The 27,912-nt window shown below is 40.3% G+C and overlaps 2 protein-coding genes across 3 annotated transcripts; one reads left to right on the forward strand and one right to left on the reverse strand.

The window, feature by feature from the left end:
• Positions 1-7,868: 7,868 nt before the first annotated feature.
• Positions 7,869-19,474, reverse strand: dedd1 (death effector domain-containing 1). The gene is made up of 6 exons (XM_083917798.1): positions 19,432-19,474; positions 18,927-19,081; positions 18,020-18,530; positions 17,736-17,864; positions 17,072-17,210; positions 7,869-9,830 (listed from the first exon to the last, which is right to left on the reverse strand). The coding sequence occupies exons 3-6, from the start codon at positions 18,492-18,494 to the stop codon at positions 9,143-9,145; spliced, it is 1,431 nt and encodes a 476-aa protein (XP_083773924.1). The 5' UTR covers positions 18,495-18,530; positions 18,927-19,081; positions 19,432-19,474; the 3' UTR covers positions 7,869-9,142.
• Positions 19,475-21,053: 1,579 nt separating this feature from the next.
• rabac1 (Rab acceptor 1 (prenylated)) lies at positions 21,054-26,077 on the forward strand. 2 transcript variants are annotated; one of them, XM_083918986.1, is made up of 6 exons: positions 21,054-21,122; positions 23,115-23,250; positions 24,010-24,222; positions 24,452-24,549; positions 24,849-24,950; positions 25,171-26,077. In XM_083918986.1, the coding sequence occupies exons 2-6, from the start codon at positions 23,129-23,131 to the stop codon at positions 25,257-25,259; spliced, it is 624 nt and encodes a 207-aa protein (XP_083775112.1). In that variant the 5' UTR covers positions 21,054-21,122; positions 23,115-23,128; the 3' UTR covers positions 25,260-26,077. The 2 variants fall into 2 exon arrangements, with proteins under 2 accessions (XP_083775112.1, XP_083775113.1); XM_083918987.1 differs by having other exon boundaries at positions 21,057-21,122; positions 23,118-23,250.
• Positions 26,078-27,912: the final 1,835 nt, after the last annotated feature.

Below are 27,912 nucleotides of genomic sequence, written 5' to 3' on the forward strand. Positions count from 1 at the left end.
CCAGATGAATTCAAAATAAAAAACACAGACAAATGCCCTCCACCGCATCCAGCAACAAACAGCAAACCACACATTCACTCACGTCGTTTATATGAGGCAAGTCATGTGCATTGCATTCGCAGATGATGGGTGAAAGTATTGCAGGTGCAAATCTGCAGCGTGACTTCCGCACATATGCATAACACGCAAACACAGAGAACATATTCCGAATCAAATATTCCCGCGATAATACAACATGCAGAGCAGTCAAGAAGACACAACGCGATTCGTCCAAGGAGCAAAGGAGCAAGGGAGGAGAAGGGAGAGAGGGGGAGAGAGAAAGGGAGAGAGAGGGGGTGAGAGAGTCAGAACACGAGGGTTGCCCCCGTGAATTAATTTCTATCTAATCAATAAAAAAGAAAAAGACCATCCCCGCGCAAAAATCATTAGGACCGATATTTCTCTAACCCTCTCCACTGCCTTTCCCCAGGACGCTGCCATGAGGAGTGGACTCACATGTTTCGCCTTTAAAACTGACACAGAACAGAAAGGTTGGGATTTGAGAAGGGAAAGGGGGAGTGTATAGAACAGCTGAGGAGAGCAATGGTTAAAAGACACATGGAGGAAAATAAGTTAAGTCTGCAGGATGCATATGCTATTTGCGCCGTGCTCTCGCTTGCGCGCCCCTAGCATCATTTTCTTGTTTGTTTTTTTGTGGATGTGAAAATTTACCAGTGCTTCCATCGGTGAACGTCTCCATCCCCGCCATGCGAGCAGCCTGTCTGGACAAGAGAGGGATGGAGAGCAAAAAAAAGATGGGGGAGAGAGGGTACGGGAGGGGGGGCAGAGGTGTGTGTTAGAGGGGCCAGTGTGTGGGGCGGTTGATCTGGGTTGGGGGCTCAGCATTAAACTGAGGGGTGGAGGGGTTAGAGGTGAGGGGGGAGGGTGAGGAGGGACATGGCAACACCCTAACCTTTCATGTCCCCCTTTTTCTCTTGCTCTCTCTCTCTCTTTGGCCCTCGTTGTCCCTCTTTCTCTCTCTCTCTCTCTCCATCTCTCACCCTCGACGTGTGTCTCTCAGCGGTTTCCATGGCGACCCGGTGGCTGTGGTGCTGCTGCTGCTAAGGAGAAAGAAGCGCGTGCATGAGACGGGGAAGGAGGGAGCGAGGCGAGACGGTCGTTTGAAGTGCAGCCACGACACAACTGAGGTAATTAGCAATCAGAGGCATTTCACAGATTAAATAGCGCTGCACACAGCTCTGCTACGTGCTCCCAAAGATGCCAGTTTGCCAGCGTGATGGTTACGGTGCTCGTTTACTTTGAAGGTGAAAAGATGTTTAAAGGGCCCAGTGTGCCTGCTGCATAATAATGCAGTATGCACAAACAAACCATAAAGTTGTGCAAGTTGAAATCAAACATCTGTGTCTACTGTGGGAGGTTTTATCCCAAGTTCTGTAACTTCATGACCTGACACATGTGTTGTGTCTGTGCTATGACACAGTGGATATTCAGCCAGAGCTCTGCTGCTTTGAATATGAGGCCTCCTCAAATTGGTGATTCATCTATATGCTGCCACCTGCAGGGCATAGAAAACACAGTCCTTCCTGCTCATACAGTCTAACACAGTGACTAAACTTGGTTTGCATCATGAATTTACCACAGTAACGGGTCTGACTTTTCATTGTTATGCTGATGACACACAATTATATTTGTCGATCAAACCAGATGAAACCGATCAGTTAGCTAAACTTCAAATGAGCATTAAGGAAATAAAAAGCTGGATGACCTGCAATTTTCTGATGTTAAAACTGAAGTTATTGTACTTGGTCCCAAAGGCCTCCGAAACTCAATAGCTAAAGATATTGTTACTCTGGATGATGTTGTGTTGTCCTCCAGCACCACAGTAAGGAATCTGGGTTTTATTTTTGATCAGGATATGTCCTTTGATTCTCACATAAAACTAACAACAAGGACTGCATATTTTCACCTGCGTAATATTGCAAAAATTAGGAACATTGTGTCTCAGAAAGATGCAGAAAACCAGTCCATGCATTTGTTACTTCTAGGCTGGACTATTGCACCTCCTTATTATCAGGCTGCTGCAATAAGTCTGTTAAGAGTCTCCAGTTGGTCCAAAATGCTGCAGCTCGAGTACTAACTAAAACAAATAGAAGAGATCATATTTCTCCTGTATTAGCCTCTTTGCACTGGCTACCTGTAAAATCCTTCTCCTTACCTACAAAGCTCTTATTGGTCAGGCTCCGTCGTATCTTAAAGAGCTCATAGTACCGTATTACCCGAGCAGATCGCGAATGCAGGGCTACTTGACGTTTCTAGAGGCTCCAAAAGTAGAATGGGAGACAGAGCCTTCAGCTACCAAGCTCCTCTCCTGTGAAACCACTCTTTATTTAAGAGTAAACTTAAAACTTTCCTTTTTGATAAAGCTTACAGCTAGGGCTTAAAATCCCGTGACAATGTTGTTATTTTTAAGCTGATTTTGTTCTGCTTTATTATGCTGCTATAGGCCTAGTCTGCCAGGGGATAATACCTTTCCTGATACTCTGAGCTTCTCTCCTCTCTGTCTGTATCATCCATGTCTCATCAATGCATGTTACTAATTCAACTTCTTCCCCGGAGTTGTTTGTGCTTTGTCGACTCCCAGGTCTCTGCTGATCGTGGTGGTGCCTGCTGCCATGATCCTGCATGACGCTTCCTGCTGCTATTATCACTGTTACTCATATATACTATCACTAGTCTAATAAACTATAAAATTTGTAGCCATAAAAACACCATCAGTGGTGTGTCTCGCAGTACCATAGCTGCTATTGCCGCTACTCATTATTGATCATGTTTACCATAATTATTATCATTTTCATATTCTATCACCTTAGCTGTGCTTGTTTCTACTAGTCTGCTGTATTAACTGCCATAACATATAAGTCATATTCACATTACTATAGATATTATTATAGTTACTGTTACGCTTTGGTTGGTTGCATCTCTGGAAGTGTGTCTGTCTTTGTCTCTCTCTGTCCATCTTTTCTCTCTTCTTTTCTTCCTCCCCAACCGGTCAAGACAGATGTCCGTCCTCCACAGAGCTGGGTCTGTCCAGCGTTCCTGCCTGTAATAGGGAAGGTTTTCGTTGCCACCGTACTCTACGGAGGAATTATTGGGTCAATGTAAATCTTAAATAAGTCATAGGGTGTGGTCTTTACCTACTCTGTAAAGTGTCCTGAGATAACTCTTGTTATGATTTGGCACTATGAATAACATTGAATTGAATTGAATTGAATTGACTTAAATACTTGAATAAAGCAAGTCGTGACAGATTTTGTGCAAACTATCTGTCTCATCATTTCACGAATAACTGAATTAGAAATACACCCCACTAACATTTAAAAAATATATTTTTCCTGGGTCAATCATTTTAAATTAAGAAAATGGACAGAAAATGTCAATCTCATTTTAATTTGGGAAAACGTGGTCCAATGCTTTCTTTTAAAAATCTCTTTGACATCTGTTGCGACTGACTACTGGTTACTTCAGTGCAGAGGTAAACCAAGGAAGAAGGTTCTTGAGAAGATCACCTAATCTAATTTTCTCCTCTCAATAAAAGCCATAGAATTTCCCCCATCAGAGAGATGTACCATATGCTGCAGGGTATACATATAATAAAGGCAGCCCCAGTGGGCCGGCAGAAGGCTGTAGTGTCTATCAGCTTTAGATGACACGTTTCGATAGGAGACTGATTTAGGCCTGAGCTGCCACAAGATGACTTGAGTCTCCATCCAATCAAGGAGGTGCGAAGAACACCTGCGGACAGTGGAATAAAGTCTACAGGAGGATGATGACCACTGTCCTGCCACACAACCCAGCATTACATTAACTTTTGCACCCCAATACAATTTGCACCATGAAACACAAGACCGCCTCTGATGTCTCTATGAAGTGTTTTAGGCAATAAACCGAACAGTCACCTCACCAAATGTTCAGCGTGCTGTGGTATATGTGGTCGCTTTATATATTTGAGTCCAAGTTATTCTCTACTGCAGGTAATAGAAAGTGAAAACACATGTTGAAACTGATCGATTCATTAAAAAAAAAACAATACGTTTTTTGTTATTTGCAATTTTGTCTCCATCAGTTTCTCACTTACCATGGCTTCCCCTGGTTGTTTGGTCCCCAGCCTACTGCATCACACTGTCCAGCCCCAGCTCCGTCACCATAGCAACGGGATCTTTGACCCCGTATGTGGAATCCTTGACCTGGATGTAGATCAGTGAGGCATCGCGGGAGCCAATTGGCTTAAAGCTGCTGCTGTGCCGAAGCCGCAGAGGACGGATGGCTGTAGGGTGGGGGTTGATGAGCTCTGAGGGTCAGTAGCAGGACGGGAAGATGGGAGCATCCCGCGGTCCAATGCGGGTTGACAGACTCCAAACGTCCCTTCAGCTGTGGCTTGTTCTGCTGTGATCACTGTTGGACAATGACGGTATTATTTAAAGCATGAAGATATTCCAATACCTCCTCCATTTACACATGGCTGGCTATTTTCATAAACAGACATCTCCATTTTCAAAAATAACATCATAAACACCTGTCTGTTTTCAAAAAAATGTTGTCTACACTTACCCGTGTATGCATGCCGTCAGGAGTAAAGAGAAGCTCAAGCCCACGTTAGCCAATGATCCATGATCACCACAGCCAAATGAAAATATATTGTTTTCAGATGCGAATTCTCCATTTGCGTGTCAACAAAGGGCACAAATGTCGGGAGATGTCGCTATTTTTAAAAATAACCGTGGGCCTATGTGTGGGCTCCCCTTTGTTACATACTTGGAGACGGGTTGTGACAGCAGCTACCCTAAAATAATAAAATCCAACAACCAGCACCCTTAAAATGACTGACTAAGGAAGTCACTACATCTAGCCAAGAAACAGTTCCCCACACAGCTGCCTGTAAAACCACAGTTTCAGTTTTTTTTTAATTAATTATACAAATGTAACAGTGTTTTCATTTGGTAGCTCTACAGGTTCTGGTAGGCAGATTTTGTTACCTTTGGACAGCAACAGGCTAGCTGTTTCCCACTGTTTCCAATCGTTCTGCTAAGCTAAGCTAAGCCACTGCTCTCTGTAGTCTTAGATTTAATGGATAAAGATTTTTTTTTTGGCAGTTTTCAAGCCTTTTATTAGATAGGACAGACAGGAAATGGGGTGGGGGCATGCAGCAAAGGGCTGCAGGTCGGAGTCAAACCCAAGGCCGCTGACTCAAGGACCTTCTGCATCTTTACATGGGGCGACTGATCTAACCACCGTTAGGGAGGAGACTTGGCATAATTTATATAATAATAAGAATAAATTACAGAAAAATTAAATAAGAATGCTGGAGAAACGTCAATATGTGTAGAGCTGGGTGCAGTAGTCCAGTTGTTCTCAGTGAAGACCTCCAGAGATCCATTTCCCCTTGGAGAGGGCAATCTGTCAGAAAGAGGGGTGGGACTAGTTTATGATGCTCTGCCTGTGTCTTGTCCTTGGATATTTATGAGCATAATGTTCCTGAGTGCTCCAGATATGCGTCCCAATTTCTATGACAATCAAATCTCTCACAGGAGCTGGTCATTGTTCAGAGGAGCAACGCAGCAGCATCCTTTGAGCTGGATCTCTGTAGTTTTGCAGACTTCTCAGGCAGAGTGCCTGGGACTCCCTGTGGGCATCACATTGCTGGTTTTGCTTTCAGGCTGGGTGTGGTGAGAACTGGGCTTTCAAAACGCTCAGTTTTCCCCAAGGCAGGCCTGGGGCAGTTTAGCTGGCCATCAAAAAGGCCTACTCTGAACAGCGTAGAAACGGTCCTATCAGGTTTTACCCCGAGGGTTGGTCCTGCTTATTGTTCTCCATGATGTCAAGTCAATAATAAAACTTCATTTGTACACTTGGCAGGATTTTAAGGGGTGGGTGTGGTCAGAGTGCTCTTAACTGACCTAATAATGGTGTCTTGAAGTCAGCAAGTGACAAGGAAGTAACAGTGCACTAAATATTTAAAACAAAAGACATCCGAGAGCAGAACTGAATCAACCAAATTGGGCTTTGAAATATCTCATAAATTACAATTAATTTAGCTTTGTTGCATAGAAATGATGGTGCACAGAAGTGGATTAAATAAATCCAATACAATTATTATTTTGCACTATAAATTCATATAAACGGAGATGACTTCGCTGTGTCTTTGGGTGTCATATCACATCTTTTTGAGGATCCTTCACAGGTCTTAAATGCCATTATGAACTAATTAGTAAAAGTCACCCATCACAGTGATTTCCGACTGAAATAAGGCGACTCTTCAGTGCCCTTTAGCCGACATTTACATTATTTATTCATGTGCTCGAGGACCGTGTTTGTCTACATCAGAGGACTTAATTATGTCCACTGATGTCCAGCAATAAGTGAAAGACCCCACGTAATATTATAAAGTATACATACTTTAAACATTTCTGAATGTTACAATGAAACAAACGGCATATGATATATATCCTCACAACCCTGATCCTGACACCGATAAGGAATATGTATTTGTAAAATGTATTTTTGCCCTTTATGATTAGATTCGGATTAGATTCTAACCACATGGATATTAAGTATAATGTCATACAGGAAACCATGGCATCAACATTTTTTAAAAGCTGAAAGAGAAGCGCAAAATATAAAATAATCAAAGAATTTGTTGATGTTCATGTGAGACTGCTGTTTTTCTTAAATATCATTTTAGGTTTCTTTAGGAAGTCATAATGCAGAGAATTGCATTTTCATAAACGTATATATAATCTTAACTGGAAATATTTTAATATATGGTTTGCACAACTTCTAAGTTTAAATGTTTAGCGTTTGAAATTGATATTTATCAAAAGGAAAGGCTAAATATCTGACTAAAAAATGGGCCTTGCATTATTCAGCTCATAATGCAAACCAGCAGTTTTGTTTCATTGCATGCAGTAATTACTGGGCCTTCAAGCAAGTGAACGGTTCAAAGGTAGAGAAATATAGCACAAGTGTGGGCAGTTTGAGAAGATGTTCGAAGCACACACCATTCTTGGGTTTCATCGTGCTGACAGCTTAGAGCAAGGAGAAATAATTAAGGATCTGATCCACGGTGACCTGCATTCGATGGACCTCTTCAGACCGTTTGGGGGCAGGAAGAGGGCACACTCCCACTAATACAGGTACGGAGGTTGAAGGACTGGGAAAAATGACAATTCAGAAAACTGAGGAAATATAACAAAAACAAGCACTGTAACAAAATGTGAGACAAAGAGATTCAAGATAAGACAGAGGGATTTCAGAAGATGGCAAGCGGTGGTGGGCTCAAGAGGTTTCAGTTCGATTAGCAAAAGGATTATTTTCAAAACTTCCTACAGGCAAAACTTACATGCCCATTGTGCTGCACATATCTCTCTTCATGCAGTATATAATTCTCAAGACTCTAACAGCCGTCTGTTTGAGTGTTTTAAAAAGTATTTTCAGTAGGTTTCATGCATACAACAGCTTGTCTATGAAATGCTGCTTCCCATTTGAAATGGGCGACTTTGGCGTTTTTTTTTAAATTGAAGTAACACAATTGTAGGACATGCTTCCAGAAGGTTCTTCTCTTGCATGATATTGGCAGCATTGGCAACATTTTCTTTTGTTATTGATACAATAAAGGTCAATGTGCAAAAGGCGCTTTAGGCCCACAAAACTTTATTATTTACCAGAAATAATATACAACACAAAGATTTCCACAAAAATAATTGGCACAGCAAAAGATTATTTTCTTCAACAAAAATGTTCCCTTGAATTTGTTTTCTCCCATGCCTTATACAATCATACTTAAACAAATGCAGTACCTATAACCCACTAAAGTAAACATGGAAATATGTCCATTGTCCCTCCCTCTGCCTGGCCCTGCGCTTCAGACAGTAGTGAGTCTGCCTGCTTAAGTCGTGCCTGCATGAAGGGACTTAGAGGAGGGGCCTTATTGATCGACTTCTATGAGTGAAGTCCAGGCATTAGTTCCAGCAGGGTGAGTAGACAGCTGTTCGTGAGCCACTCTACTGGGCCTACATAGCAGGGCTGAGTGGAGCTGGGATGTGCACTTTTGATTTTGATCTCCCCAACATCACTTCTATTGACCGACGCACTGTCTTGTGCTTTACTTGCCGAGAGAAGCACTTGCTGAGGCCTAGCTGGAAACCCCGGACACAAGCCACCATTGCATTTATCCGCGTTGCTGTTGACAAGCTTGGGATGATGAATCTTCCATGGTCTGCTGAGGCCTAGCCCTAATCACTGCTGTCATCTACTGGCAATTGCCGTATCCACTGACCACGGCAATCACAAGTCGGGTTATCGAGGCACACAGGGCTGAGAATCCCAGTGTTTGTTATCTAGGTGTATATGCGTGGGCTAGGCTCTCCAAAGTTGGACACAGGTCAATCTGTACTCGGAGACACTTTTCCATCTGGGCTCACTTTCCTCACATATTTTTAAAGATCAGAAACTTTTCTTGGCATGTTACTTGTCCTTTAAATTAGTTTAAATAAAGAAATATCCAATTAATAAAGAAAATAGTATTCTTCAAATCAAACATTTCAATGAAAACCAAGAGCATTAAGAGTCATCTAGGAGTGTGAGAGTGTGTGTGTGTGTGTGTGTGTGTGTGTGTGTGTGTGTGTGTACTGACCATGAAAATGTGACAACACCATGTGTTTATTCGTGGTATTTTCTATCATTTGTGGCACATCACTTGTATTAAGCTTATTTATTCTTGATCTTTTGGCAAAGGCTCGCTTTCTCCTGTTCTCGCTGAGGCTAAGATGAAAAATCTTATTGCATCCTGTCTCATCCTGGTGTCCTACAAAGTAGCACCTGTGCATGAATCCCAAGGGAAAGCACATTGATCCATTATTATTCAGTTTTCTTTCACAAATAAAGGTAATGTTTCAACGAAAAACTTACAATTCTGACAAATGTAAGGCTGGTTATGAACACAAACAACCAGTGGTAAGAGCTGCCATCTAGTGGTTATTACATGGATTGCAACTACAAAAAGAGGCCTCGCGAATGCTTGCAAAAATGCAGCATCCCCTATTCCATTCTTCTGTTAATATATTACACCCTAAAGAGTCTTATCAGCCTATACAGCCCAGTGAGTCCCGGTGCGCCCACCGTAACTAGATAACATTCTCCTAGCTCCCAGAAGCTTTCGGCCCTCCTCGTAGTCATCCTCGTCCACACTGATCAGCAGGCAGATGCCCTCCATGCCTGCTGCCATCCTCAGGGAGTCATTGATGAAGACTCCCTTCAGGGCCTCGAGCAGAGCTCCGCTCACATAGTCACCCCAGAAGGCCTCAAGGTTTTCCACCTCTGTGAACTTGATGTCGCAGACGATGGAACCCAGGTCTCTGGCATGAAGCAGCAAGTTGGCTTTGCTGAACAACTCAAACTGTCGCTCCAGGGGCTGCCGTTTGTCCGATGAGACACTCTCACGGAGGGCCGAATCATGCTCCAGGTATTCTGCCCGGACACGCAGGCGGATATCTGATAATTGATGAGGGAGGAGGGAGAAGTGGTGGAAAATAAGGGTGACAGTGTGGTAGCAGGAAGTTGGGAGGTAAAATAATGATAGGTAGTGTAGAGGGAAAAAAAGTGAATGATGAGGGAAAGATATAGCGAGAAACAGGGGGGAGGAAAGAAATAAAAAGACAGTATTAGAGGATGAGGAAAGAGGAGGAAAGGGTAAGGAAAAAGTGAAACGAAGTGAAGTCATGAAATCAAAACAGAGGGAAGAGAAACAGGGACAAGATGAAATTGTCAAAAGACAGCTCATTTACTTAAATACGTTAGTGCATTACATTAAGCAGGTATATAAGGGAGAAAAAAGGGACACAGATCCCAGGAGATTGTCACCCAATAAGCTGACTACCAACTGGACTGGAAATCGTACACTGAAATACTGTAGGGTGTTTTTTTTTACAAAAGTGCAAATATAATGGTGCAGTAGGTCAAAGCAAACTGTTAATTATGTGAGTCACTGGAGCTCAACCAAGCGAACTGTGTGCATTTTTTCAACTAAATACTGCTGCAACCCGTTCAGTTTGTTTGGATGACATTTTGGAGCACTGAGAGAAATACTCTGCAACTGAAGCTGTAGTGAAGTCCCTTTTCTTCCCAGGCAATTCCATCATTTTAAGAAATAATGTCAGCGGTTAACTAAATCACTGCCAGTGATCAAAAGAAACTGATGCATGCTCTACATAAATCAGAGCTATGAATTTACGTAACGAATATATATGACACCCTGAGGACATTTTGTGACGGCAGCAATTAAAGAAACTTAGCAGCGTCAAGCTCTGGAGGGGCTTCCTGTTCCAGCCCGGTGTTTTAAAAACGGCAGATTCATTCTGATCAACATGTTTAATGCCGAGAACAGATAACTGCCGGAGTTCCCTTGTAACAGGGTCGGTGGTCATGCAACAGCGTAGCGAGAAAGATCAGAGCATACATACTGTACTGAGTAAGAACACCGCTGAGATCGTCCCTCATGTCATTATTCCAGAGCTTCGAGTGGAAGCCAGCTGCTGACGACTTTTGCTGCAACAAAAATCCATCCCTCCCACTCCAACTCCTTTAGAGTAGTTAAACATTATCGACCACCAATGACATCCATTTCACTAAAAACATTCCCATCAATGTCTCATTGCAAAGGTGCGTATAAACATTTTTTCACCTCCAAGCAGTTTTAAAGTCATAATTGCATCTCTTGGTATGCACAATCCAGCCCAACCTGTTTGCTGCTCTCCAGTCATCGCAAAAAAAACAATTGTGTGTGGATTACTCACCCCATGGTACCTTAAATTCTTAGGGTTTTTTTTCGCACGCTTCCGCGGTGATCAGAGAATCCAAAAACACAGTAAATCATTGATTTATCGAAGTAAATGGAGGATGTGTTTGACAACAGCAAACGTATAACAAAACATCGGTTTACAAACTTCCACACAACTCGTGCGGTGTAATCTAAGGTTTTAGCAAAAAGTTATGTGTTCGGGAAGTACAGAGCAAACAACTCGATAAACAAGATTTGGATTATATGGCGGGAGTTGCGTAAAGCTTGTAAAACACGTTTCGATATAGCTTTGCTATGGTTCTTTGTTCACCGCGGAGGCATGTGAGCTTTCTTCAAGAATACAATTTAACACGGGGGGAGTAATTAATATACAAATGTTAATTTTAAGAGTGAAGTAGTGCTTTAAGAAAGCACTGAAAGTAAAAAATATTGCATGCTTATGTCTCTGTTGGGAACACCATAACTGGAGTCTCAGTTAAGGTAGACAATCATTACAGGCGATCTTCAAACCCGATTTGAACACTTCTCAAGGTCTGTACCTGGTTGAGTATACGGTAGCAGGGACTCCACTGATAAATGTTTCAGCTCAAGAGTCACGTTTTATCCTCTCCATTCATATTTTGTTTGGGGCTACAGGGAGTGGCACAAGACTCCAGAGGGACAAAGTTTGGAAAATGTCAACATTAGAAATGCAAATGTTGAATTAAGGCATTGATTTTGCATGTCTTAACATTTGTAGGAGAGCAATTACCAAACACTGGCATTTGCATTCATTCTTCATAACGCTGTAATTAGATTACTATTAAAACAGAGGACTGGATCAAAGGAGACGCTTAATCAATAATGTTTAAGAAATGTTTAAAATATGCAGGGTTGGGGTAAGACTTGCAGATGGAGATCATTAAATCCATGCTTTAGTTTGCTCATACAGAAAAAAGGCACAAATGTTTTTTCGTCACAGAGGCATTATGGTACAAGAATATGAAACACTGACATTTTACAGGAATAGGGCATTTGATTGCGACTTGACAATATTATTATTCTTATTAATAATTTCTATTATAAAATCTTAAATAACTGATATATGTCTATGATAACCTTTCTTGAGGTTAATCCACTGACTGAATACATACAGATGCAAGTTTGATACATTATTTTCATACCACAGATCATGCTGACCTCCGAGAAGTGCTAATGTTAAGTATTCATACCTCTTTTTTCATGTTTTATTGTTTCACAGAATTGATAAATGGGAAATTGCAGAAACAGTGGACTGCTAGCGGCCGTTAAGTCTACTTCATGGCAAAAACTGCATCCCGAACAACAAAATGTCAATTCCTACTGATTGGTCGGTCAAGGGTGGGGTACAGAAAGTTAAGCAACAAAACCCTCCAGTAAGTAACCATGAAAACATATGGTAATCTGCCTAAACAACGCGGTACTTAAATACTGTGTGCTGGTGCAAAAGCTGGAGAAGACGGCCACCGTGGGGGCCATGGAAACTCAGAGAGAGCTGAGACACACTGGGCACACAATAGGTGTAAAGAAAATGTTCTGACAAAGCCCAAATTCTTTTTGAATTGTATCGATCACTGCTCAGCAAAAGAAATTCACTATTCCTATAATACTACTGTAAAGTGTGGTGGTAGAAGCATCATGCTGTGGGATGCTTGTCTGCAGCAGGCCCTGTATTGCTCGAGAAGGTCGAGGGTAAATTCAGTGCAGCAAAGTACAGAGAAATCCTGGAGGAAAAACCTGCTGCAGTCTAGGGCATAAGAGAACTATGACAAAGATGTTTTTTTCAGCACAATAACCTATGAATTTGGGCAGATTTGCTTCTACTCAACACATGCACTGTGTTTCAGTCTTGAAAAACAAGGTGGTGGTGGAGAGGGGGGTGGCTGGAAAACATTTTGTTGTACAATATCCCTGCAATTAGAGGTGCAACAGCAGAAAAGTAATCAGCAACTATTTAATAATTGTCATCTAAATATGGCAGAAAAAACAGTTTTCTGCCTCAAATGTGGAAATCCTGATTTTCTCTACTTAATATTGTTCGATATACACCTTTGAGAAACAGACATTTTTCACTATTTTCTGACATTTTATAGACCAAACAAAAATAGAAATATAATAAAACGATTATTAAAATAATGGTTATTTGAAGCCCTACTTGCAAGCATACTGACAAATGCAGGGACAAATGTGTTTAAGCATTTCGGTTTTCTGATTGATCGGAAAATGTCAAGTAGGGCATCTATCTATATGCATGTCACCTAACTTTTGGCACTCTTATACAGTATTCAGTGTGGACTCAGTGAAATATTAAGTGAAAGCGCTGTTACAAGTTCGACCTTTTGGATCATTACACTGTGTGAGGGCTGTGGCTATGATAAACAACCGCCCTTCATGCAATTACTGTATTTATGGATGGCCTCCATGTCTGCCTTCCCATTTCATACTGAGCAGGATGGAGGCAGAGATAGCGGCACAGAGGAGAAGGCCATTTAAAACCACAGGAACACAATGATAGTCATTTTGTTAGGGTTACAGAGCACTTCACGCTTCATCAGACACAGAGACATCCACTTAGACAGGACATTAGGAGGCAGAGCTTTCATTTTCTCACTTTAAACACCAAGCCCGTTTGGCTTCCTCCATCTCAGCCCCCCACCCCCTCCCAAAAAAAAAAGTTTAAGTACCCATTTACGAGGAGTCACTTGGCACGAAGAGCTTCAACTCTTTATCGATCCGTTTTTCTGCTGAATGACTGACCAAGAGAGTGGAGAGTTAGGGGAGTATTGGGAGACGGGCAGACAGAACTCTCTCTTTCCCCGTAGACAAAAAACACTCTGTACCATTTTGCGTAGTTTGAGCATTTAGAGTTCGTTCTCTCCCTCTGATTGTGTGTGAGGGTACTGTTTTCCTGACACACAGGTTGGTCTGTTTAGAACTGTGAACACAGAGAAAGGAGAGAAGAAGAAAAAGAGACAAGCACAAGTGGGTTGGACATCTGTCGACTTAGTTGGTTTTTTTTTAACATCAAGCAGGCATGGCACAGCACTCACTTCTCTTAGTTGTAACGAGGTCTGAGTCAGGGCAGTAGTCGGCACTGACAAGTTAATCAGCTCAGCTTTACTGGACCATCTAATATAACATGGTAGTGTCTAAGTGGGATGCTTGAGAATACTCTTACCTTGACCAGTCCCCTTACCCTCACCTTCACCAACCCATTATTTAAGCCCCAACCATAAAATTAATCAGATATACCCATTAAACCAAGTAAGGGCCTTCACAAGCACCCCATTTAGATAGCACAAAACCACGACTGAGCTAAGGGTACAGATAACTTATGGGCATTTGTAACAGCAGTTGTCTTTGTCACAATGTAATTGGGACACTTCACTGAAAATGATCTGAGAGAGGAATCATGACAAGGAAGAGTATTTGAGGTGTGTTTAAAAGCTAGGGGCTAGCATCTGACTGAAGTGCCCTATCTATCTCTGCTCCCTCTTGACAAACGCACACCCAGGACTCACACGGGGCACAGAGATAAGATACAGCAGGAGCTTCCTTCAGCAGAGCACTGTTGGGTTAGTTTCCTCAGAACAGCTCGAGTAAAAGGTTACAGCGCACAGGGATTTTTGAAACAGCTGTCTGTTGGCAGCCATTTTACATTCTCTGTAATAGAATACGGGACCCGTCCTTATGAAGCATTTTTCTTGTAACTTGAGACTCCAGGCTTACGTGAAGTCTCAGTTGGCCAGCATTAATTGAGTTGCTTGAATCTTAAGGCAGATGCTTACAACCACTTGTAATGAAGATAGTGTGAGAGGAAAGGATGGACCCAAAAGGTTTCCCACAAGCGGCAAAAACTGGCACCTTCATAAACATGTCCAACATATTTTTATTTTGTCTTTGCAGGTTATAGACTGGGCTTTATGTTTCCTGAGTTAACATCTTCAGTGTATTAATTCATTGTCCTTCACATAGAAGCAGTTAGTTGGCCATGTTTGTGAAAATGTGTCAAGTTTCGATCAGCAAAGAATATTGGGGAATTTCTCTACGTACAGTATATCCCCATTATTGTGGTTTTAGTGAGATCAAATCAAATTTGAGCTGTCCAGAGATTTTTGGTGCGATGTCCGCTGAGAACGTTTTGGAAATATTTGAGGCTTACTGCTGAGGACTCTGTCAGTTCTGTGAAACACTGACACCAACAACCCTTGTCAAAAAATAGATAAGGAATCATCCATAGAGCACAACACTGAAGAACATTACAGGATGATTTTTTTGAGGAGCAAATTACGTTTCCTGAGGGGGATAGGGTACGGGGCAGCTACATTATGATACACAAGCATCAAATACAAATTGGCAGCACCAACCCCTGTAATAATAAGGGGGAGAGCCTCTTTTACCTTAGGAATCGGACCAGACTTGTGAGAGAGCACATGACTGAGTTGATAGTGCACACTGCAGTACGTATGGACTGAGTGGAGTGACAGAGTTTTTTGTTTTGCTCCCCAGTCTGTCCCTCTGTCTCCATGATCCCTTGAGTCTTAGGTTACTCGATCTGAGTCACAATCCTGTGTCAACCTGGTGGAATCAAATGTGGAGTCAAGACACCAACAGGTTCATAGTCACAGGCACATCACGCATCCTGAATGGCTAAGACGGGCTGTCCTCATTGTTACGTGACTTTTTAAATCCAGCCAGAATCATCAGGCCTTTGTTTTACAAGTATGTCTGACCAACAGGAAATTATGAACATGTAAGAAATGTTTTATAAACGTCTATACCAACTACTTAGCAAACTTCACACAAAAGGCAATTGATGTTAGTGATATCTTATTGTGCTGAGAGAAACTAGCATTGATCAGTTAGACAGGCAATAGTTAAAAGGTGGAACAGGACACTGATAATGGATTACATAGTGCAGCTTTGCAGTAGAATAGGTGAGGTTTGACAGTTGACTTGTGATAACTTTGAATCAAGCTTGACAATAAAGCAGAACAAGGGTTGCATCTAGTTTGTCACTGGACAACTTCTTGCAGTAAAGAGTAGACAAAAGAACTGGAGAAACCCTACCAGCCTGCACTTTTATCAATAGCAGCAGCTGAGCATAGTGCAGTGGGTTAGAGAAAAGGTGAAATGAAGGGAAAAGTAATAATGTAAAGATGGAGAAATGGATAGGTCGACAAAACCCCCTGATGTTGCATGTTTAATTAAGAAAGTTAAGGAGATACTGTGAGTCCAAACGTAGTCCGAGCGGGACAATGAAAACACCACGTGAAACCACTTCAGTTGAAAAAAAGAGAGGTCCGTCAACCGAAAGGGAAGGGCAAGCATTTTTTTGCGGTGTCCAACAGTTGGATGTTGGGAATCAATTTTTGCTGAAGTTGTAAAAAACAGACAAAGTCTTGAACATTTGTCGTGTTTGAGATTTAATGTCAGCATCTGCTGTACAGACTGTGAATAAAGTGTTGACTTTCTAGTGCCATGAGTCACTAAATTTAGTTATTTTTTGATAAAAACCTCGTTCTGATTGAAAAATAAAGTTGTAGCCTATGTGGTAGAGAGTCTTTGTAACCAGGTGTCATATCACCAAATACTGTACATAGTTAAGTTCTTCAATATTCATCGCCTCCGCAAAGGAGGTTTTTTGATTCGGTTCGTTTGTTTTTCAGTAGGATTACGGAAAAATACTGGTCTTTTTAACTGCCAGTGTATGCATTTTCCAGGCAAACTCTCCACTGTATGCTTGTCCAACAGTGTCAGTGCATGATGTATTGCCAGCTGGTATTGAACTGGAATAAGTAATTGGTCCAGTTCTGCTAAGTTCTGTTAGTAATGTGTTTTTCTCCCTTCCCTTTTACACTTCGCTTTCTTCACAAAAAAAAAAAAGAGTGACTAAACCCAGTTGACACACTTCTCCGTAACGCAAATTTTCAAAAGACTTCGGAAGCTTTTTCTTGACTTGACAAAAATAAAAAAATTCCGACTTGGTATGCAAACTCCTTAACTCAAACAGAGGTTTGGCGTAGACAAACAACATCAGAACTAGGGAGACAAAACAGGAAATGTGGTGTAAATAGATTGAAAAGGAAATTTGAGCTTAGACGGTTAATGACAATGGCAGGATGAGGATAGGAGGGCAAGCTATGAAAAGCTCAAAGAGAGACAGGTCAGGAAGGCAGAAGGCTGCACTTACTGCAGTACGTTTTATGTGGTCGTGCTGATGGAAGCAGAGACAGTGGCGGCCCCTGTCCACTTGTTTTTTTGGGTCGGCGGCTCCAGCCGAATCCTCTCTTTCTCCTCCTCCTCCTAGTGGACGGCCCAGGCATTGGAAGGTGAACACCTGTCAGGACAGGCATGGGATTAGTTGTGGAATTTGAACCATAAGACATCAGCATGGGTAGGGTTTCTTTGTGTGGGATTTGCTGTTGTCATTTTTTATTTCTACTTTTGTTAACTGCTCAATGTTTATCTATTTCTGCTGATATCTGATCAAAACATAATTTTACCCCCATGGAAGGTTCACCACAGCTGTATGGTATGTAATCACTGCAGAAACCACAATAAGACTTTATTAAACAGAGTGTATTAATAATTTTGACCTGAAAACCACTTAAACATAAATGTACATGTATATTCCTAGCACAATAGAAGGATAGAACAAACTAAATGTCCATGTTAGACAGGATACCAGTGCCTCATCACCAAAAAACAGGTACTGGCTTTAAGTGCAGTGTAAAATGTTAAATGTTGTGAGGAATGATAAATACACATATTGACGTCTGCTTCCTTGACTGATTGAAAGGTTTGTTTAAACACAGTAGCCTATACTTCCAGTGAGCTTAACAGTATACTCAAGTGCACTTACCGGTTCTCAATTGCTGTGTGAAATATGGAAGAGGTATTTCGCTCTGTCTGTAGTTTTGCTGCATTCCAGAGGTGCACACCAACTTTTTGTTCTCTGTTTGATACCTCAGTCCAGTTCTCTCTGGAGATACTGAAAAATAAAAACTATGATTAGTCGTCATCATCAGGCTATGACTAAAAGGACAGAAATGCAGGTGTAGTTGACATGTTCATACAACACAACAACAAAAGTATTCATCATAATCTCAACATGTGATAATGAGAAGCCATGTGGTTCATCCTCACCGGTTCTCCTTTTCTTGTGGGACACTAAAGGAAGCAGGTCATGGCGAGTGAGGACCCTCAGTAGTTGCAGTAGTGGCTCCAGGTTACCATTACCAAGGTACCCTCGCCTCTCCAGCTCCATCAACAGCTCAGGGCCACTCTTGGGCTTAGATGAGGCCACAAAGGGATGCTGGCAACCCAGAGGCTTCAACCGCATCCAGGCCTTTAGCAGCTCAGGACTCGGGGACACGCCCAAGTCATCAGGGTTACTTTGACAAGGCTCAACTGTCCAACCGGTTGGGTCAAGAGGATGTGGTGCAGGACAGGTTTCATCCAGAAGGAATGACAACACTTCAATGTCAGGCTCTGTCAGGTGACAACCAACTACGTCAAAGACCTCATGGAGAGACAACAGCCCATAGTAGTTTAGGCAATCTGTTTCATCCCAGTCAAGTGAGTCCCTAAGTGGGGACCCTGGGTGATGTACTGCAGCCATGGTTCTGCCTCTCTCCACCTTCCCTCTTGTGTCAAACTGTTTAGGATAAAAACACAACCATACAAGCATTATATTAGACATTTCAAACTCTCCAACTGGAAATAACAGCAGAATTAGTGTCCAGCCACTGCAAAAGTATGATTTCCCCTGCAGAAACTAAATCCTTATTTTTTACTTCAATATGATGCAATTGTGTAAACTCCTAAATTATATTACATAGTCAACTTACGGTAGTTGTTCAAGAGAAAGGGGACAGGATACAAGAGAAGTTTGAAAATAGTACAAATGGCAGCAAAATCAGTAACGTGAAGCCACCTTCCTCATAAACGAGTAGCTAGCTAACAACTAACAGCAAGCCGCCTGCGGTTTACAACACAATGTTGAGTGGCAGCAGACAAGTTGTTAAAAACCAAGCACGCACAGCAGTCCTACCTGTTTTCTGTGTACGCTCGACGCTGCTTTGAAACTTGCAAATTAAAGTTGTGTCAGCTGTGACTGTGCTTTGTTGTGTCGTTTCAACACCCCAACCCCCCCGGCAGCCAACTCTGGAGCAAATTAGCCCCTTGGGACGCTACGTAATGACGTTTCTGAGGGGGAAAGAAGAATAACAAACATAAACAAAATGCACTTCAACACTTAAGCTAAATGACCAAACACAAAAATAAACGTGTACGCTAACTTATGTCATATAAAGCAGATACCACGTTCACTATGGCAATGCATGTGTCTTGCATAATACGAAAACTGATATTAATGGTTATCACTTCCGAGCTAAGAACGGTGTTGCTAACGGTAACGGTGTTGCTAACGGTAAAGTTGGCTAAACGTGACCTAATAAACACGGTCCCTGAGTGATATCAATGATAACGTCAGTAAAAACAGGAGTATGAAGTGTTCAACGCATTTTTTGAAAGTGACATTTAAGCATTTAATGTACCTGTGAATGAAGACTCGCGTTCCTTGCTGGTGTTAGTAGCGTAGGGACGGACTTGCAACAGTATGAGCTGAGTAGCACAATAACACAGAAGAAACTGACCAATCACAGCGCTCCGCCTGCTAGATGACGTCAGGTCGTGTTCTATCTGAACTGATCTGCGGTCAGATCTTCTCTGCGAGCTCCGCAGTCCAATCACTACAACAACAGAGACAGCTGGTCCCAAGTCTGCTGTTTTAATTTGCAATATATCAGCTGTAGAGTTAAAAAACAAAACAAAAAAAGTTGTCGGTGTCGGTGTTTTATTGTATGATTTGCTCAATATTTTTGTCTGCTTCTGCTGTTGGTCACTTCAGTTACTTTGTTATTATTCTTATATATATATCATTCTGGTCTCTCTACTGTTTTGTTGTATATATTATTATTGTTATAGTATATTTTGCATATTTTGCTTTGTTGTATATGTTATTATTGTTTATTGTTTATAGCACACTGTGCACTGTATATATACACCATGTATATATTGGATTCTATATATGTTATGTACAAAGTGTTTTATTTGCTGACCCACTACTGCTGTTACAAAATAATTTACTAAGCAGGTTATGTTGTCCAGGATGTTATAATGATCTTGATGGATCTTTCTTTTAAATTATTTTTGTTGTTGAATTTCACATGCTCGAAATAAATAAATACAAAAAATACATCTCAAAATACTTTTCAATGCTATAAGCTATAATAATAATAATAATAATAATAATAATAATAATAATAATTATTATTATTATTATTATTATTATAAGTGGTAGTAGAAGTAGAAGCATATAATAATAATAATTATTATTATTTTTATTATTATTAGTAGTAGTAGTAGTAGAATTTTTTTATGAAAGGTGCTCTATAAATAAAGAGTATTATTGTTATTATTGTTATTATTATTAGTAGCAGTAGTAGTATATAATTATTATTATGATTATTATTATTATTATAAGTATATATAATATATATATATTAGAAGTATATAATAATAATAAAAATAATAATTATTACTAGAAGTAGTAGTAGTAGTAGAAGTATATTCTTATTATTATTATTATTATTATTATAACTATTAGTAGTAGTAGTAGTAGTAGTAGAAGTATATTCTTATTCTTATTATTATTATTATTATAACTATTAGTAGTAGTAGTAGTTGTAGTAGTATATCATTATTATTATTATTATTACTTGTAGTAGTAGTAGTATATAATTATTATTATGATTATTATTATTATTATAAGTAGTAGTAGCAGAAGTATATAATAATAATAATTAAAAAAAATAATTATCATTATTAGTAGTAGTAGAAGTATATTATAATAAAAAAATAATAATTATTATTACTAGTAGTAGTAGTAGTAGAATTATATTCTGATTATTATTATTATTATTATTATTATTATTGTTATTATTATTATACACACCTACATAAACACAAATGATAGCATGTAATAATATAAATAATATAAAATATAAACAGACCCTTTAGGAGCAAACATAGACACGAAACACCCCCTGCAGAGCTCAGTCTCCACCGCGGTCAGTAGGTGGCGCTGTTCAGCGCCCAGACAGCAGGAAGTCACAGCACATCCACATCACATCCGTGAACCCGGACAGCAACAAAGGCTCGGAGCAGTCAGTCCCAAAGTCCTGCTGTAAGTACACCTCACTACACGATTATACAGTTTAAGTCAAACAGACCGGGTCTAAAATATACTCGTGCAAAACACCAACTGTGTTCTGCGTCACGATGTAATAATAATAATAATAACAATATCTGTTGGTGTTGTGGTTTTGTTAGCGAAAGAGCTAGCTGAACAATCTTTGAACAACAAGCAAAGCTGTCTTTAGTGCACATTGTTTAATTTAACTTAATGTACAGAATGTTTAGTAATGCTATCCACGTTACTTCTTAATGAATACTTAATATATAATGTGTTTAATGGCTGTAAGCTGGCAGCAGTGTCCTCTGTATCCTGTTTGTAGTGATGTGGCAGTGACCAAGCCCTTTGCTGACTAAAAGTTTCCACTACCTAACTTAGCTCAGCTCTCTTCAGAGTTCTGCATGAATTTAAAGTGTAGGCACCTACAAAAAAGTTACTGACTACTTTTTGAAATTTATTTTTATTAACCTTTATTTATCCAGGTAAAATCTCATTGAGACCCAGGGTCTCATTTGCAAGAGAGACCTGTTCAGGTCGGCAGCAGCAAAACACAAAGTTACAGACTAACTGAACATACAGGAGACACAACACAGAACACAAACAGTAACACAGTCAAATATTACAGTGCAAAGGGCAAAGAACAAGATGAGTTCAAGTTAAATTATGTACAAGTGCAGACCCCCACAGACTGTCTCAACAGCCTTCCTACAAGCAGTCTGAAGTCCCCTAAAGAAGTAAAGCTGGACAGCTTCAGCCTCTGCTGGAGCTGGTTCGAGGTCGCAGGCGCAGCGTAGGAAAATGCCTTCTTCCCAAGCTCAGTACGGACTGACGGGACGGCAAACGAGATGTAGTCCAGAGACCGGAGGCTGCGATGGGACTGTGTCCGTACCAGATAAATTGACAAATAAGAGGGGAGCAGTCCGATAATGGATTTAGAAGTTACTTACACTTTTCTTATTTGTTTAACTACATTTACTTTTCTTCTGAAATATTTGTGACACTCTATTTTTCATGACACTTCAAATTGCAACTCCACTCAACAATCATTCATAGTTTATGATTACTCCAGGGTTTTTATATGTACTATCTATGGTTTGTGCGGGTGCTGGAAATCCTTGAAAACACTTTTTTAATGTGGTGTTTTCAAGGTTTGAGAAGTGCTTGGATTTTAAATAAAGTGCTTGGGACGTTGTGTTATATATGGGATGGCTTATATGACGTAACACAGAGAAGAGAAGATTTGCATATTTGAGGGACTGAACACAGTATTTTCTGACAGTCGAGTTATTTTGCCTTTAATTTCTCGTCATTCTGTAGAAAGCCGTCTTAAAACATCATGTTGGCTGTTTATAGGACATAACATCTAATTAAATGTGATGCACAAGTGCAATAATAAGTAAACTGAATACTGTACTGTATACAAATGTGTAGTTTACCACGAAGGTGCTGGAAAAGCATGAGAACACACCTTGAAATGCTTGAAAAGTTCTTGAATTTGACTTTAAAAAAAGTGTAGGAACCCCGATTCTCTATCAATACAATTCAACTAAAGTAGAAATTTATAAAGTAATCAACTCTTCACATTTATGAAGCTATAACCAGAAAATGTTTGGTGTTTTGAATTAAATAAATACTTTAATTGATGAGTTATTTCTCTGAACTGGACTCGATTAATGCTCTGAAGAAGAGAGAACTGATGAATCCAGTGAGTGTGTCAGTAGTTGACCTGGTGCTGTTTTAAAGGGTTTGATACCAGTGCTTCAATGACCAAATTATGCCTTAGAAAAATTTATTTTGCAGAGTATAAAATAATTTCTCACCAAAAGCGTTTGTTGATACGCAGCACTGTATCCGGCTACTTTTGTTGGTGCCTGATAAAAGCATTCTGCTACACGCCTACCTAACTCCGGAGGCAAAAACAGGAAGAGTTGGTTTTCAAATGGTATTTACTTTTATGTTTGTGTTTTTACTATTGCCTTGCAGCAGACGGTCTGTAGATGCCATCCGGAGCTCCAACAGGGGAGAACTGTCTTGTAGACATGGACAGCAAAGCTGGAGATCTGTTCAGTGCCCAGGATGCTCATCCGACCGGCACGGGTGGAGCAGGAATCTTGGCAAAGTAAAGACCAGTTCATTTATATTTTTAGTGTGATTTTCACAAAATTAATCACACAATCTTAATGATCATGCCATTATCAGGAGTGCTTGTGATTCTATGTTGGTCACATTTTACCCTGTGCTGTTTTTATTCTTTTACCTAAAATGCAGACAAACGATGTGAAATAGTCTCTGTAAGCTTGTTTAGGAATGACTTAATAGGCTTGTAGGACTGGGTGATATGACCAAAATCATCTATCCCAGATTGAGATCATTTGATCACGTGATAACGATATATATCATGATATAGCATGTTTTCTGGTAATTCAGTAAATCATTTGTCAATATTAAATAACCACATGGTAAAGCATGTATTAAGTATTTTCTCGTTTCATTGAGAACTTGAGTGCACAAGGCTCAGAGCGTAAAGCGTCGTCCAAATGACGTAAAAGCATTTTGGCTGCTTGTCTTTTGACATGGCAATAGAAATGGTACAGAAAAATATGATGGGACTTTTTATATCGATTCGATGCTGAACTGCGTGGTAAATAATGACAATTAAACCCAAAGTGAAATTTACAAATGATATTCCCATATTTTGGTTTTCTGAGAAGTTTGAGTTAATGGGCTTGTTATTGTCAATATAGACGTAATTGTGTGTCATACAATCTCGATATGAATGTTTCAGGATATCGATCACATCCAAAGACGATAAATTATTATAATGAATTATTATCAAGTCCTACTTCGATGTGTTATATCTATGTTTCTTATTTCAAAGGCTCTGGCTCCCAAAAGGCTTTTCAGCCGGTATGGCTAAAGAGTGGATCGACAGGCGCCGAGTGTCCATTCGACCTTGGGCCAGTTTCGTGGACCAACGCAAGTTTTCGAAACCTCGCAACTTTGGAGAGTTGTGTCAAAGGGTGGTGAAAAACGTGGAAACGTTCAACAGCAACTATACCTTCATCTTCATGGGTCTCATCCTCTACTGCATGTAAGGCCGACAAAGAGGACGTCATTTGTTGTTGTTCTTCTTACCCACACAGACTTTACCCAGTGGAGTTTTGACCAATGGTTGGAGAAGAAAAACTAAATGGAATAATAAGCGTGAGATTTAATAAGAAAGTAAAATATACAACAAACATTTAAGCTTTAAACTAAATCTAAAAAAGCTGCTATGCAGTAAGTAACACCAACTTGTTTGGACTGTTTCTTCTCCTCAGTATCAGCTCTCCCATGCTGCTGATTGCCTTGGCTGTGTTCGTTGGTGCCTTCTACATAATTCACCTCAAGTCCCTGGAGTCCAAACTGGTTGTCCTTGGTAAGTAAAGCTGGCAGGTTTGTCTTGAGTTGCAATCCAAAGATTAAATGCATGTCTGGGCAAGTATAGGTGTATATATATATATATATATATATATATATATATACTGTATATATATATATATATATATATATATATATATATATATATATATATATATATATATATATATATATATATATATATTATAAAATCAAATATATCCTTGAACTTTTTATATTAATTACCAGTCAACTTAGCTAGACCTGGAAGAGGCAGCACAGAAATGTTTGTTATCATTAATTTTTCTTGTCAAGCAGGCAGGGAGCTGACTGTCCCTCACCAGATGAGTCTGGCTGGAGCAGTATCTCTACCCGTGTTTTGGTTGGCTGGAGCTGGAGCTGCAGTCTTTTGGGTTCTGGGTAAGCCAAACCACAAACGTTGTTTTTGCAAGCCATTATTATTCAGGGCATGCAGGAATTTTACTTAGGACATTGTTTCAATATTAAACCACATTTTACTGTTAAATGTCAGCCAAATGACCGTAAACGTATATGGACACTATCTGTCTCAGAAGAACCTTCCTCCTCTGTTGTTTGTCCCTTCACATTCCCTCTCTCCATTTGTCACGTCCCCTCTCAGGAGCGACGCTGTTTGTCATTGGCTCTCATGCTGCGTTCCGTGAGCTGGAGGGATCCGACATGGAAGAGCTGCTCATGGAGCCAGTGTGAAGAGAGGGATGAACCCCTGAGCAGGTGCCGGTCGACGGATCAGTCATCACTTTGACCCTGTAATCACGTTTGCCCAGAGGGGTTGAGGAAGACCTGCTCCGAGATCTGTAAAACGCACCTTTTCTTGCCTCTAAAGTCGTTGTTGTTACAGACTGTATTGGCTTATTCAGACTCATTCATACACATGACTTGCCATATGCAGAAATAATGAATTTGTTAATAATTATTTAAGCACATTATTATACAGAAGATATGCCTTTTTCTACATGTTATACCTTTGTGTCAAATAGCCTCTCATCAACATATCTGCAACTCTTTAATCTGTTAGGACTATTTGTGCTGTAGATATCTTCAGAAATATGTCTAATAATGTGTACAGTAAATGCTGTTTGCAATAACTGTCATAATTAATAACTAATAAATAGCTAAAAATCTAAATTTTCCAAAGAAAAAGTGGCATTTAAAGCTTTATCAAACTCTCCTAAAATGATGGAAACAAAACGTTTTATTCAGGAGAGTACAAGACAAATGTGATATCTCAGATAAGGTAACTAACGTAGACAGGTTGATGAGAAGACATCTTAAAAGGTCAGTACATGTTAACTTAGTAATGCGGTTTTGTATTGGGTATTATGTGGTACTTTGGTGGTTGCCTGTATGCATATTTATCAGCTCTACTTCCAACATTCAGATCTGAAGGTCATTCTGTAAACTATTTCTTTTTTGGAAATTCATTATTCATTTGTTTACATATCGATGTAAGTTGGGTGTTTTTGTATTAAAATCTTCATTTCGAAGTGCAATAAACCCCTGATTTAAAGATAGCTTCATATCCAGTTTTGTCTTTTTGCCTCTCAATCATTCAGATGTTTTTTTCTGAATGATATTGGTCCAAACTACAAGCTGACTCCTCTTTGTGCATCCATAGAAGGAGCTGTAGTGAACTCTCAGTGGCCCTCAGCACTTAGTCTGTACATTTTCTTATTATTCTGGTCGGGTGTGAGCACAGTAGAATCGGACAATTTCAACTCTCGTGGCTCCTCTTCTCTATCTCTAGCACACCGAACACTGCAGCGCTCATCAACCCCCCTCCTGACCCCCTGTCTGGTCCCCCTCTTGTCCCCCTTTTCATTCAACCCCTGTGACCTGTGCTCTGTGACAGCACAGCAAGAGGACCCCATGCTAAGGTTGCCATGGCGATGACCTTGGAGGGCCCCAGTCAGACACATACTCCTCCACAGACACACTCGCTTACACACTGCGGCAAAGGAGAGCGATCGATATTCTATTATACAGAGGGTGGCGAGGGGGGGAGGAGAGGAGAGTCGCACTGCAGTGAGCTCACTGCAGAGACACAGGGGAAATTAGAGAGAGAGAGGGTGAGAGTGTGTGTGTGTTTGTCAGTGAGAGTGACAGAAAGTGGGAGTGCACGTGTGCTCTCATATGAGCAGGATACACTGCATTTGTCATTGGACAGGGGTAGAGCAGTGACAGATAGTTTGCGCTTCCTCCTCAAAGGAACATGTCCTACATTTTGCAGGATGTGGAAAAGTGACCTGACAGACCACCCAACTCTTATCTTCCACATTATAGTATATTGTGTATAATGTATTTGATTTGTGTGGGCAATAAGAGTTTAATTTAAAATGGATGACTCGTGTGGTGCACGGAGGTAGCACAATTACAGTCTGTTCCCTCAGGATAAAAGATATACTGTCTTGCTTTATTTGCAGGAAATAACCTAGCCTATTCATCATAAAAGTTGGTATTGCTTCCTGAACCAATCATTTGTGTACTATTTCTGATTTCTTATAGTCTTGAAAGACGAGTTAGGGGGAAATAGGTTGTTGTTCCCTCTAAGACGCTCCTCCTGACTGATTCTCACCCTGAACCTTAAGAACGTTGATGTCAGACACTGTTTTTTGGTGCATTAGCCTGGGTAGCTGCCAACTCCTTCTATGGCACTTTAACAGTTTGCAGGTTGAAGTGCATATACTGTAGATTCACAGCACTAGGTGGCATCCCATCCTCATATCTCTACTTTCTCATTTCTGCTGTAGTGTACTCCACGACTGAAATCAACACATTTGCACCACATAAATTAACTTTTCATTTGAATATATGTGTTGATTAAAAGAGTCAGATATATAAATGGACTCATACTTATTTAGCGCCTTTCTATTCTTCTGACTTACGGAGCTTTTACACTACTTCACTCATTCACACAGACATTCATACATCAGTATGCAGCTACTTGCCCATCATCTAATCTGATCTACAGTAATAATTTAAACCACATTCAATTTGGGGTACAGTGTCTTGCCCAAGGACACTTCAACATGCGGACCAGAGGATGATTGAACCTCCGATCTTTTGAATGGAGGACGACCTGCTCTACCTTGGAGCCACAGCCGCCCACTTTAAGGTATCAGTTCATGTGGGAAGCTATCCCATTTACATGGAGTGAGGGCGTAATATCATTAACCTGTTACAATTGACAGCGATGCTGCCAAACACATGGTGAATTACATTTGACCATAGGGATCAAAAAGCTCTTTTTTGCAGGCATAACAAAAATGTAACATAGTTCAGCTCTATTGTATAGGTTGGTATTAAATCCTTTTATTTTGTCATAACATGCAACTTTGATGAG

Source organism: Echiichthys vipera, assembly GCF_963691815.1.
Source record: "Echiichthys vipera genome assembly, chromosome: 8".
Lineage (NCBI taxonomy): Eukaryota > Metazoa > Chordata > Actinopteri > Perciformes > Trachinidae > Echiichthys > Echiichthys vipera.